At 31.7% G+C, this 13,970-nt stretch overlaps 3 protein-coding genes across 3 annotated transcripts; 1 reads left to right on the top strand and 2 right to left on the bottom strand.

Moving 5' to 3' along the window:
* LOC107644741 (13-hydroxylupanine O-tigloyltransferase-like) lies at positions 451-2,199 on the bottom strand. Its single transcript, XM_016348667.2, has 2 exons — positions 1,047-2,199; positions 451-962 (listed from the first exon to the last, which is right to left on the bottom strand). The coding sequence occupies exons 1-2, from the start codon at positions 1,949-1,951 to the stop codon at positions 488-490; spliced, it is 1,380 nt and encodes a 459-aa protein (XP_016204153.1). The 5' UTR covers positions 1,952-2,199; the 3' UTR covers positions 451-487.
* Positions 3,668-6,503, bottom strand: LOC107642205 (cytochrome P450 704C1-like). Its single transcript, XM_016345508.2, has 6 exons — positions 6,098-6,503; positions 5,317-5,532; positions 4,921-5,208; positions 4,510-4,827; positions 4,185-4,388; positions 3,668-4,083 (listed from the first exon to the last, which is right to left on the bottom strand). Exons 1-6 carry the CDS (start codon positions 6,386-6,388, stop codon positions 3,886-3,888), a joined length of 1,515 nt encoding a protein of 504 aa, XP_016200994.1. The 5' UTR covers positions 6,389-6,503; the 3' UTR covers positions 3,668-3,885.
* Positions 11,318-13,953, top strand: LOC107641485 (cytochrome P450 704C1-like). Its single transcript, XM_016344976.2, has 6 exons — positions 11,318-11,680; positions 12,119-12,334; positions 12,439-12,726; positions 12,823-13,140; positions 13,242-13,445; positions 13,577-13,953. The coding sequence occupies exons 1-6, from the start codon at positions 11,390-11,392 to the stop codon at positions 13,772-13,774; spliced, it is 1,515 nt and encodes a 504-aa protein (XP_016200462.1). The 5' UTR covers positions 11,318-11,389; the 3' UTR covers positions 13,775-13,953.

The following is a 13,970-nucleotide window of genomic DNA, read 5'->3' as shown; positions in this document are numbered from 1 at the left end:
AATTACAGAAATCTGCCAAACTAAAAACTGGTTCATGAATCAACCAAGAGCTATTTATATATAGTTCGAATCAGCCTAATTCGAACTCTAATTACATGTAATTCGAATCACAGCGATTCGAACTATTCGAATTAGTGGGTGTGAGTAGTTCGAATCAGTGTGATTCGAATTACATGTAATTAGAGTTCGAATTAGGCTGATTTGAACTATATATAAATGACTCTTGGTTGATTTATGAACCAGTTTTTGGTTTGGTAAATTTCTGTAATTTTTTCCTCTCTTTAGTTTAATATAGTAATTTGCCCTATTATCATTATCAATTAGTCATCATTAGTGATTTTAATGACGTGAAATTTCATCCAATAATATAAAATTATTCACTTTATTTTTATTGATTAAATATTGGCTGAATTTCAATAAAACTGGTAGCCCTAAAACACACGCGACGAGTTATAAAACCGAGTTGACATGCATACATATTCAGATATCAAGCATCCAATACAAATGATATTTCATCCCTGATCTGAAGTATTTCGTTAAGCTCTTTCTCAAACCTTTTCATGGCATCTTCTTCTGGCAGGGAAATTAAGACAACTCTACCATGCACTCCTCTAGAGTTAGTATATGGAACATAGTAGCTCACACCAGAAATATCATCTATACCAGCTCTGACTAATCCAGAATACAAAGGCTTACCCCATCCATAATCCACATCTCTAAACCCACATTTTGTGATGTCTGACACTATAAAGGATCCTGTCATCGAAAACGCAGGCCTTCCCTTAATGGCCATTAGATCAGAAGTAGAGTGAACATACTCCTCACTTGCATCTTTCTTTGCTTTCTTCACCAACTCCAATGCATAGCTCAAAGCCCGCCTGCAAAGCATCTCCACGGTGGAAACTGCCGTAGGAAGCACAAAAGCGTTGCCATAATACCCTTCAGGCAGTGGAGGACTAAACCTATTAAAGGAAAAGAGAATCAATTAAAATGATTATCCTTGTTCAAATTAAAGAGGAGTATGCAGATGTAATTATTATTTTAACCTGCAAGGTTCAAAACGTGCATTGACTGTGCAAAGCAAGCGAACCTCTTGGTTAGGGTTTTGCCATTGCAATGCAGCTGTATGACAACGCCATATGCATGCACTGAGGACTTCGAAGGTGGTGGAAGATTGAGCAAGACGACGAGGGAGGAGGCAGCGCAATGCATCAATCTCTTGGGGGCCAAAGAAGAAGGAAGCTTGGGAGGGTTTGAAGGAGACAGTTTTGTTGTCATCAAGTGATAGTTGTTTGTATTCATGGTGGATGAATGTGACTCTTGGTGGGTCTCTGGCACAAAGAAGATCCCTACACCAAACTGGGAGAATTGAAGGGTTTGATGCACCTTGGGCTATTTCTGCTATGGCCTTTATGAATTGACCAATTCCACATCCATCACACAGTGTGTGGTTCACACGTATAGCAAAGATGAAACCACCGCATTTGAGACGTGTTACCTGAATAAGCAGCAGAGGAGAGTTGATGATCCCATCATCAGAAAATGGAGCATCGTAGAGGAGCTCATCAAAGCAAGGAAATGGAGGCAGAGGGTCAACACCAAAATAGTCAAGTGTAACGTCTGCATCAGCTTCAATGAACAGTACACCTTCGGCAGTGCAATCCACCACAAGTTTGCCACTATGACCTTCCCTAAGCCTTCCGGCAAGTGGATAATAGAACACAAGTGCTTTGGACAATGCTTCCCTGATGACATGGACAGGGTCTTTCCCTGCCATTGAAGGGTTGTATGGAAAGAATTGCACCAATGGAAGGTGGTAACGAAGACCCTTTTGGTCATCAATATCGGAGAGAAGCTTGAGCTCACGGGGGGTGGGTCCAGCAGGTGCCACTGACTCCGCTGGCTTCCTCCTCACTTTAAGCACCATAGATGATGATTTCTGGAGAACCATTATGTGCTTTTATGTGAACTAAAGCAAAAAAATGGAAATGTTGGTGTTTGATGAACAAACTGAGAGAGACGTTGATAGTAAGAGAATTAATTATACAAGGTAGAGAAAGAGAAGTGAAAACTGAATAAATTAAACTTGATTGAATTCAGTAGAGCATATAGAAGGAGAGGAACTATTTGTAAAGAGAAGTAAACTATTTTGCTGTGCAGCTAACAGAGTAATGAAGGACGAGTAGTGATGATTATACAGCAAACTAGTTAGAGACGCTGCTGGAGAGATTTTAGTGGCTGCCACGTGTAGGAGAAGCTTATCTCTTCAATCACATGAATGGTAAGTACGATGCACACACCGACACGGAGTCGCGAATGTTAAAATCTTACATGACACGGGGACATGCATACATATAAAATATAAAGTATTTTTTAGATAAACCGTAATAATATTTTAATATTTTATTGATATTAAAATATAAATTAATTTTTTAAATTATTTTTATTGTCTTATTTTAATTATATCAAGTATTTAAAATTTTTTTTATTTTAATAAATAATAATATATACTATATCTAAATTTATTTTAAGAATATATATTAAAAATAAAACCGGACACGCTGACTGGTAATAGTATTTAGGTGTGTCAAAGTGTGTCCGAAGCTAGGAAGCACCAATATGACACGCGATACGGACACGACACGACACGGATACGCCGACACGTTCTTTTTATAAAAAATTGGATACGACACGTTTAGAATACGATGTGAATTAAAATTTAAATAATATATTAAATTAATAAAATATCATATTGTAAATATAAGAGTAAATATAGTTGCATAAAAAAGTCTTAAAATTATGCAATTATTAAAAAAAATAAAAAAATTTAATCTACTCTTGCCATCTCGCTAACAGAAAATGTATCAATTTCTTCTCCTCCAAGTTCATCATCCGCAAAAACACCACAGCTTCTATGTTTGGTTCATCTAAAGATAAATACGAAACTTCACTCAGATCTGGGTAATTAGATTTAGGTTTTGATTTATTAATTATTTTATTTTTAAATTTAAATTTTGATTTGTTTTCATTTTAGAATATTTTAAAATTAGAAAGAAAAAATTGGTTAATCGGGCCATAAAATCACAAAATCAATTTAAAATTTGTAGTCCAGCAGAAAGATCCGTCTCATGAACATTTGAATCGGGTCGGACTCGTTCGGATTCGTGACAGCTCCACCAAAATTCTGCACCGCAAGAAGACACACCGCCGATACATTCGTTTGAAGTATCCACCGTGTGTCGGCGTCGGTTTCGAATCCGACACGGATACGCCAGCACCATGAGAGAATCCGTGCTTCATAGGTCCAGAAAAGAATTTTTTATTTTTTATTGAGACACGGTTTGGACACAGCAGACACGCGTGTCGAACGAGTGTCGGTGAGTGTTGTGTTCGAAATGTGTCCGACACGCAGACACGACAACTCAGGTGCTATGCTGCTGCCAGCTGGAGAAGATAGAATTTATGAGCAGTTTACATTTGTTGCACAAAACTACCACATGATGATCAACCAGTTGGAGAAACTATTGATAGCATCAAGTGTTAAATCTTGATAATTTATTATCATTAAATTCCCAAAGAAGAATATGGCTTAATTAATTCAATCTCAAGCCAGCTACTCTCCAATGGAATAATTTCGAAAACCTACAAATACAATTGTAAAATGTACTAGGTTACTCTTCCCTTCTCTTTCAACATATTGATGCCTGTAAAAGGTTGCAGATATATTTTTAAAAGCTAGCAATTGTAAGAAAACAAAATTGATAATAATTTTATTAATATCTTTCATATATTTGTTTTCCCATTCTTGTTATGTAAATACACAGCAATTAAGCACAACTTTGTTTTCTTAGTTTACAATACAATGAGAATAAAGCATTCTGATATCTATGAATTTGAATATCCAAATCTTCTATAAGCATAGAGATGCAGACCTCCATCCAGATGCAGAGTAAGTGAAGTTCTATAATGTATTGATTTGTGTTCATCAACCAACTTGAATTTGTAGCTGCCTAAGAGGATAGCAGAGAAGATTTTCATCTGTCTGTATGAGAAATCCTTCCCAAGACAAACTCTTGGACCCGCCTGTGGAATCAACAACCAATATATATATAAATTTCTATTTTTTCAATGTTTCTTGTTCGCTAAGAAAACTATTTTGAAGTGATATCATATCAAGCTCTGACCTGGAAAGCTGTGAATTTGAAAGGGCTTTCTTGCTGAAACTTTCCATCTATGTCGAGCCACCTTTCTGGTTTGAACTCTTCAGCATCATCACCCCACAATGATTTCATCCTTCCCATGGCATAAGGTTGGTATGTCACAACATCACCTTTCTTCACATAGAATCCATCCGGCCACACATCATCTGAGGAACAAATCTTTGTATGCTGCCATACAAGCATCAAACCAAGTCGTTAGACAAATCGAATACTAAACATACTATAGAAGAATATATATAAAAAAGAATATTTTCTTTTTTTTTCCGTGTGGTTTTGTTATATCATTCACCCATGGAACAGCAGGGTGGAGTCTTAGTGTCTCTGTCAAAGCTGCATGTAGATACTGCAGTTTTTCAAGAGCTTCTTCAGTTATATTAGCTGCAAACTCCTCTAGCTTTGAAAAATCTGATAACCCGGTTGCATCTTTGACTTCTTGTGCAATCTTTTCCTGCACATGAGGAAGCTTGCATAGCCGGAAAAGGAACCATGAAAGAGTAGTGGCTGTTGTATCTTTTCCAGCTATGATGAAACTCAAGATGATGTCTTTCAGGTACTTTGGATCGGTCTCATCCAATTCTAGAAACCTTGACAAAAGATCTTTCCTCACCTGTCAAAAGAAAACAACATGTAATGCCAATGAATTTCTTCAATGATTTTCTATAACTATCAACAAATAAGGTTTTGTCTTATGAATTCTTACAGGCTTATCATCTTGATTATGGACTTGTTCAGTCTTGCTTTTAATCACATTATACACAAATTCATCTACAACTCTGACATGTTTCTTCAGTAAAGCTTCTTGTCCTATGTTCAAAAACCGCTTTGCCTTCCAGAAAACGTCGATATACCTAAGTGCAGTAATTGCACTTGCATCATCAAAAGAACTAGAGAATTTGATGCCTTCTTCATATGTTCCACCCATAGTGTCCAGTTCTACACCTAGTACTATATTAAATACCGAGTCCATGGTTGATTTGGAAAGTAAGTCCTGCCAATAAGAACTTTTCTTACATCAATGTGTAACAAACTCAAATAATAACCAAAGTTGTTTAACTAAATGTTGTAGAAGTATATCTCTCTATTTGAAGATTCATACATGGATTTCAATTGCCTTATTTGATGTTGCTGCTTCAGATACTATTGCAGCAAGTTTTACAGCATTTGATTTGAAAACCGAACTGCTGTAATCTCTCAAAAGCTTTGAGGAAAATTGGTAGCTTGCTGCCTTTCTCTGATGTCTCCACTTCTCTCCATCCACTGTGAATATCCCATCTCCCAACAGGTCCCTCAGAATTTCATACTGATGCCGTCCCTGAAACAAGTTATAGGAACTTTTTAGGCTCTAGCATCCAAACTATGTTACTGATTCAATAATACATTGTATTTTCCACTATAGATTGGGAAAATATGTTCATCACGAAGATATGAAATATTTAAAATGTCTGAATCAATTCAAGTTTTCCTTTAGTTCTAAAATTCCAATCAACTAGGAATTGCATAATTTGGAACGTTAAATCTGACTTGTGAACTTCCTCTCCTTCCAGCTTTTTGCTATTACTATGCAAACTGAAATAACAACTTTTCTTTCTGGCCACAAAATTATCACATATCTGAACATGTTTAGTTCTGTTTTTGTATAACTAATTCTGATAGAATTGATTTTGATTTTTGATGCAAGGTATTTATATTTGGTTGTTACTATTCTGAAAGTAAACATATTCACTTTTGCTAGAATCAATTCTAGAGGCTAGAACAGATTTGCAAATTAGCAACAAAACATGCACAAAAATAGCCAAATATTGAGGAAATAAAATTCAAGTGTGTACATGCAAAAGTAGATCCTCACATGATTTAACTTTGTAGAGTTGAATTAGTACCTTGCCATAGTTTGAAAAGTTTGTCTTGAGGATATATTCCACATTGGTGGGGTCTGAAGTATTCACCTCACTGCTTGATAAGCTAAGGAGCCTATAACTGCTGTGCTTTCTTGCAAGATCTGTCATGTAATCATGTAGCCTGTTGAAGTTGACAAGTTGGTGGAAAACAGTTCCGGCAATGGGGTGGCGTTTTCTTCTCCGGCCATGTCTTTCGGCAACTAACACTGCTATAACTAAGGCTACAACTGCTGCAGCTAGATATTTGCAATCAATGCTAAAATAATTTAACATTTTGGCTCAGCAGAAGACTATTTGCTACAAAATTTTGATCATGAAGAAACTGAAATACCTATAATAACAACAGAATTATTTATAATATTTTTCATAGAATGGTATTTAAACACTATGTTTGTCACCCACTGGTCTACCACCCTGGCCTGTCATTTTATAATATGTGAAAAACTAGTATTATAAATTTGTTATAACATTTTTAGATAATGAAAAATAATACATGAGTTTTTATTATATAATTAGCTTTAAAATAATCTGTATATTACTGAGTTCTGCAATTTTGTGCGGGTCCTAAGTTCCACAATAGTTACTATTATCTTTATTGGTTTATTTTAATATATTACTGATACTTCTAGAAACATCATTTTTAACTATTAGTTATTTTGCTTTTAGCAGCAATTAGATATAGCCGTTTTATGTTTATTACTAAAAGGTTTTAGCGACTATGTCGGTAAAAAAAATTTTTAATGATCGCAAAAACTATATAATTATTACTATAACATATAGTAATAATGACAAATATATAATTGTCATAAAAGCAAAAGTTAAATAATACATACAATGAACATTATGTTATTGTCACTAAAAATAAATTTTATTAAATAATTTATTACGTATTAATATATAATGAAAAATGACAGGGTTTTGTTATATAATTTTTTTTGGTTAATTAAACTCATGTATTATTTGTATCGGTTCTGCTAGGAAATCAATTAGGAGTGAAACCAACTTTAATTAATTAGTTGAAAAATAGGTTTATTATTAAAAAAAAGGATAATAATTTTCTGCTATTCTAATTGTTTCAAATTTTAAAATCAGAAATAAAAAAAATTGACTTAATTAATTTATTTTGTAGTTGATTTTCTAGACTTTTTCTATTTGTATACATATTTAAATTTATTTTATCCGTTGAGTGAGCTAAGATTTTGGACTTATAATTTTTTAAAAATTTCTTGTGTCATTTACTAAAAATTTATGTGTTATTTCTAATTAAATGAATAAAATAATGTATTTTGTTATCATTGAATTGATTGTGTGGTATTAAATTAAAGAAAAAGAGGAGAATGATGAATAGTTTTGAATTATATAGAATTTATCAAAAAATAATACCAAAATTTTTTAATTATGATACAAAATTTTTTAATTTTAACATTAAAAATTTCGTAACTATGACACAAGTTCTTGTTAAGAGAGTGAACCAATAATTATGAGAATGTAAAACAAGAAAAAAAGAGAGGAGGATGAGGAGGAAGAAGAAAGAGAGTTTTGAATTATTGAATTTATCAAAAAAATAGCATCATAATTTTTTAGCTGTGACACATAAAACTTTTTTTTATTTTGATATTGAAATTTTTTAACCGTATCATAGAAATATAATGTATTTTTTTTATTGTTAAACTAATTGTGTAATATTTAACTAAGAAAAAAAGAAAATGATAATGATGGTGGTGGTGGTAACAATGAAAGAATAGGAGAAAAAAAAATAATAAATCAAATGAAAAGATCTAAGAGGAGGAGGCGGTAGTGATGACGATGACAATGATAAAAAAAATACAAAAATGAGAGAAAAGATAAATAGGCATATTTGAAGAAGATGAAAAAAAAGTATGCCCATAATAAATAACGCATTATGTGAAAAATAGTTATAATAATTTGGTTAAACTTAATTAATAAATAATTATTTTTGTATAAATTAATATTATATTTTATATTTATTTAGTAATAACAATATCTTTTAATTTAATTGCCAATAAGTTATAATTTAAATGACAATTTTTTTATACTCAATTAAGAGATTGTGGGTTCGAATCTTCTATCTTTTGGTAAAAATAAATATATCTTTTAATTATAAATAGTAATTGGGAAGTTGGAGACCAATTGATGAGTAGCTATGTCAAATTTGAGAAATACATAATTGAAAATTAAAAAAAAAATAAAATAAAATTACAATGTTAAATCTAAAAAAATATTTTACATCAATTAAATTTTGAAAAAATCAAATTGACTAATATGTAAACTTTGGAAAACTAAATTAGATCCTTACTGTCCAAATAAAACTTGTAATATTCCAGGTCATTGGGCAATAAAAATACTTCCAATTCATTCATATTTCAAGGAAGATAAGTGACGTACTGACATAGCCACGTACGTAATTACGTAGGTCCTGCTTTTTAGGTTTCACCAGCAATTCAAGTTCTCGTTCTTCATTAAAAGCCAAATACAGCGGATTAATTAGCCGACGTCAAAGATATATACGTGTTATGATGGATGAGAAACAACAAAGAAGCTAAAATTAATTACAACCGTATTTGACTATTATAAATGAATTTTTTTATTTTTTTTATTTTTTTATAAAGTATAATCTTTTATCATATATTTTTTAAATAAAATAAAAAAAAATATATAAAAAATATTAAATAATAAAAAATCATATTTTATAAAAAAAAATTCATTCTCCGGGTATCCGTCGATAAATTAAAGTTTAAAGAGTACCAAACAGACTAAATTAAAAGAAGGAAATTTTTGAATTAAGTAATTAAGAATTACGGCGGACTATATATTGTCATACTTTTTTATCCTATGGCCACTCATTAACTCATTCTTTATTGTCTTAGCCTCATGCTAATTAAGTTGTTAATTTATTTTTTAAAATTTAAATTTGATATATTAACAGTGTAAAATATTTTTATAATTATTTAATTATATCTATTTTTTTAGATAATTATTTATGCAGTTAATATAAAAAATAGTTATTTTTACTAATGTAATGTTACGTAATTAGATGTACATATAAAATTATTTATTTTATACAGACAGTATATCAAAATTAAATTTTATTTTTTATTCAAATAATAATAATTAAATAGAAACTTAGGTGCAGTTAATTTCTTATGAAATTAATACATAAGAGCCATTAAATGATTTGATAGATTTGACTAAATTATCATTTAACAATTTTTAACTATCAACTTTACATAAAATTAACTGCACATAAATTTTTACCAAATAATTATTATTAGTGTATTCACTAAATGAAAAGCAAAAGAGCGACCGTTTAATTTACGGTTTAGCAACAACGTTAACCGGGGTCAAAACTTCACGTAACGATTTTGAAACGGTGGAACTCAACATTTGATATTAATAAACACAATATTAATCCATTATTTTATTTATCGAATATGTATACAAATAATACATGAGTTTAATTAAGAAAAAAAACGTTTTAGAATAGAAAAAAAAGAATTATATAACTGTTTTCGTGCGATGGTCGGGATATAGCACGTTAGTTTCGAACTTTTTGTTTGGAAAGAGTTATACTTTAGTACAGAAAGAACAAAGGAGAGAAGTATATGTAAAAGGCACTTCAACGCTCAAGTCAATAAGTGTGTCAAAAATTATGTATCTTCTTTTGCTTTATAAAATGTCTTACCTCACATAGTGAGGTGAGATATTAACAGTTACGTTTCAGGAATAATTTGTATTAAAGAAGAATGATATCATATAAAAACGTTATGATATTCGTTTTCGTGTATAGAGTTGAGTTATAATGTTTGACCGAATTATAACGTATGGAGTCGAATTATAACATTTGATCGAGTTATAACAGTTAGGGCTGCACACAGATCGGATCGGATCAGATATAGCCTAAAATTCTATCCGATCCGCACTGTATTCATCGGATCGGATACGGTATCCGCATTTTTTCAGGCCAGATCCGATCCGATCCGATCCGTATACTTGTGGATCGGATATCGGGTATATCCGCATAATTAAAAAAAAAAACTATTTTAATATTTTATTTGGCTATTTTTACAAAAAAAATCCATAAAATTCATTTTTCACCTATTTGAGCCTATTTACTCCTAAAATATTATCAATAAAAGTTCTCTTAAATAACAAAAAAATAATAATAACACAAGATTTAAGTTTAATTATTCTAAGTTGAAGTACAACATAAAAAATTAAAAACAAGATATCATAAAATTCATAAAACAACACACTAAAATTCATATCACATTAAGGTTTACTTTCTTAAACTATGCTATTTATATGAGACGTGCGGATATACGGATTTGCAGATCGAATCCGTGGATATCACTGCTAAATCAGTAATCCAATCCTATTATAGTGTGGATCGGATCTGACCCGATCCGATGGCTTTGCGGATCGGATAATATCCGCAAAATTCGAATCGGGTGCGGATAATTACCACAGATATGCAGATATTATCCGATTCATGTGCAGCTCTAATATTAACAGTCATATTAATAACAAAATTCCTGCAATTTTTAATTATATATTAATACGTAATAAATTATTTAATAATCTTTAAGTATATAAGTTTAATGTAAATATTAATGAGTTTTGTTTTTTTGACTTATATTAATGGTTAAAATAATACTTTAATATATAGATACCTAAAATATATGGTAGTAATCATATCATCCAATAACAAAATTTAATTTTGGTGGCAATAATATAATATTCATTATATGTCTTATTTAACTTCTATTTTTAATTTGGTAGCAATAATAATTATATACTTTTTACAATCATTAAAAAAATTTTATCATCAAATATATAATTGTCGCTAAAATTTTTTAGTAATAAAACATAAGACGATTATATCTAATAGCGGTTAAAAATAAAATAACTGATAGTTAAAAGTGATTTTTCTAGTACTATCAATAATATAGTAAAATAAAACAGTAAGGATAGTAGCTTAGGACCCACACAAAATTATAGAACTCAGTAAGATACAAATTATTTTATAACTAATTATAAAATGAAAACTCATCTGTTATTTTTAATTATCTAAAAATTTATAATATTAGTTTTTCTCATATTATAAAATGACAGGGTGGTAGACCAGTGGGTGACAAACATCGTGTTTAAATACCTTTCTATGAAAAATATTATAAATAATTCTGTTGTTGTTATAAGTATTTCAGTTTCTCCATGATCAAAATTTTGTAGTAAATAGTCTTCTGCTGAGCCAAAATGTTAGATTATTTTAGCATTGATTGCAAATATCTAGCTGCAGCAGTTGTAGCCTTAGTTATAGCAGTGTTAGTTGCCGAAAGACATGGCCGGAGAAGAAAACGCCACCCCATTGCAGGAACTGTTTTCCACCAACTTGTCAACTTCAACAGGCTACATGATTACATGACAGATCTTGCAAGAAAGCACAGCAGTTATAGGCTGCTTAGCTTATCAAGCAGTGAGGTGTGCACTTCAGACCCCACAAATGTGGAATATATCCTCAAGACAAATTTTTCAAACTATGGCAAGGTACTAATTCAACTCTGCGAAGTGTCAAAGTTAAATCCTCAATATTTGGTTATTTTTGTGCATGTTTGCTAATTTGCAAAATCAGTTCTAGCCTCTAGAATTGATTCTTTTGCAAAAGTGAATATTTTTTACTTTCAGAATAGTTACAACCAAACATAAATACGTTACATGAAAATCAGTTATACCTGAATTAGTTGTTGAAAAACAGAACTAGACAAGTTCAGATATATGATAATTTTGTGGCTAGAAAGAAAAGTTGGTTATTTCAGTTTGCATAGTGATAGCATAGTTGATTCCTACATTTTAAATATTTCATATCTTCTTGATGAACATATGAAATATCTATTCCCCAACCTATAGTGGAAAATATAATATATTGTTAAATCCGTAACATAGTCTCGATGCTTGGGTCTAGAAAGTTCCTATAACTTGTTTCAGGGACGGCATCAGTATGAAATCCTGAGGGACCTATTGGGAGATGGGATATTCACTGTGGATGGAGAGAAGTGGAGACATCAGAGAAAGACGGCAAGCTATCAATTTTCCTCAAAGCTTTCGAGAGATTACAGCAGTTCGGTTTTCAAATCGAATGCTGTAAAACTTGCTGCAATAGTATCTGAAGCAGCAACATCAAATAAGGCAATTGAAATCCAAGTAGGACTCTTCAAATGCATACACTTCTATAACATTTAGTTAAACAACTTTGGTTATTATTTGAGTTTGTTACACATTGATGTAAGAAAAGTTCTTATTGGCAGGACTTACTTTCCAAATCAACCATGGACTCAGTATTTAATATAGTACTAGGTGTAGAACTGGACACTACGGGTGGAACATATGAAGAAGGCACCAAATTCTCTAGTTCTTTTGATGTTGCAAGTGCAATTACTATACTTAGGTATGTCGACATTTTCTGGAAGGCGAAGCGATTTTTGAACATAGGACAAGAAGCTTTACTGAAGAAACATGTCAGAGTTGTAGATGAATTTGTGTATAATGTGATTAAAAGCAAGACTGAACAAGTCCATAATCAAGATGATAAGCCTGTAAGTAAAAGAATTCATAAGACGAAACCTTATTTGTTGATAGTTACAGAAAATTATTGAAGAAATTCATTGGCATTACATGTTTTCTTTTGACAGGTGAGGAAAGACCTTTTGTCAAGGTTTTTAGAATTGGATGAGACCGATCCGAAGTACCTGAAAGACATCATCCTGAGTTTCATCATAGCTGGAAAAGATACAACAGCCACTACTCTCTCATGGTTCCTTTACAGGCTATGCAAGCTTCCTCATGTGCAGGAAAAGATTGCACAAGAAGTCAAAGATGCAACAGGGTTATCAGATTTTTCAAAGCCTGAGGAGTTTGCAGCTAATATAACTGAAGAAGCTCTTGAAAAAATGCAGTATCTACATGCAGCTTTGACAGAGACACTAAGACTCCACCCTGCTATTCCATGGGTGAATGATACAACAAAACCACACGGAAAAAATATATATTCTTCTATAGTATGTTTGGTATTCGATTTGTTTAACAACTTGGTTTGATGCTTGTATGGCAGGATACAAAGATTTGTTTCTCAGATGATGTGTGGCCGGATGGATTCTATGTGAAGAAAGGTGATCTTGTGGCATACCAACCTTATGCCATGGGAAGGATGAAATCATTGTGGGGTGATGATGCTGAAGAGTTCAGACCAGAAAGGTGGCTTGACATAGATGGAAAGTTTCAGCAAGAAAGACCCTTCAAATTCACAGCTTTCCAGGTCAGAGCTTGATATGATATCACTTCAAAATAGTTTTCTTAGCGAACAAGAAACATTGAAAAAATAGAAATATATATATATATATATATATATATATATATATATATATATATTGGTTGTTGATTCCACAGGCGGGTCCAAGAGTTTGTCTTGGGAAGGATTTCTCATACAGACAGATGAAAATCTTCTCTGCTATCCTCTTAGGCAGCTACAAATTCAAGTTGGTTGATGAACAAAAATCAATACATTATAGAACTTCACTTACTCTGCATCTGGATGGAGGTCTGCATCTGTATGCTTATAGAAGATTTGGATATTCAAATTCATAAATATCAGAATGCTTTATTCTCATTTTATTGTAAACTATTGCTCCTGGCTTGGATGGAACTAGTTGATCATGTCTCACCAAAAATAACGTAGATTTATGCAACAAATTAAACTGCTCATAAATTCTATCTGTTCCAATCGTGGTGCTTATATCAGCAAGTGAAAGAGCTAGCTTTGTGCGAAAAGGAAAAGAATTTA

Source organism: Arachis ipaensis, chromosome B05 (assembly GCF_000816755.2).
Source record: "Arachis ipaensis cultivar K30076 chromosome B05, Araip1.1, whole genome shotgun sequence".
Lineage (NCBI taxonomy): Eukaryota > Viridiplantae > Streptophyta > Magnoliopsida > Fabales > Fabaceae > Arachis > Arachis ipaensis.
The sequence above is the reverse complement of the archived record's forward strand: the minus strand, read 5'-3'. Positions and strand labels throughout refer to the sequence as shown.

Excerpts from the sequence above, each read along its gene's own strand:
- LOC107644741 (XM_016348667.2), bottom strand. The coding sequence starts at position 1,951 with ATGGTTCTCCAGAAATCATCATCTATGGTGCTTAAAGTGAGGAGGAAG. Across the intron at positions 963-1,046 it reads GCACGTTTTGAACCTTGCAG|GTTTAGTCCTCCACTGCCTG; the intron begins GTTAAAATAATA and ends TTCCTTTAATAG.
- LOC107642205 (XM_016345508.2), bottom strand. The coding sequence starts at position 6,388 with ATGTTAAATTATTTTAGCATTGATTGCAAATATCTAGCTGCAGCAGTT. Across the intron at positions 4,828-4,920 it reads ATAATCAAGATGATAAGCCT|GTGAGGAAAGATCTTTTGTC; the intron begins GTAAGAATTCAT and ends TTCTTTTGACAG. Across the intron at positions 4,084-4,184 it reads TCAAATTCACAGCTTTCCAG|GCGGGTCCAAGAGTTTGTCT; the intron begins GTCAGAGCTTGA and ends TTGATTCCACAG.
- LOC107641485 (XM_016344976.2), top strand. The coding sequence starts at position 11,390 with ATGTTAGATTATTTTAGCATTGATTGCAAATATCTAGCTGCAGCAGTT. Across the intron at positions 12,727-12,822 it reads ATAATCAAGATGATAAGCCT|GTGAGGAAAGACCTTTTGTC; the intron begins GTAAGTAAAAGA and ends TTCTTTTGACAG. Across the intron at positions 13,141-13,241 it reads TCCACCCTGCTATTCCATGG|GATACAAAGATTTGTTTCTC; the intron begins GTGAATGATACA and ends CTTGTATGGCAG.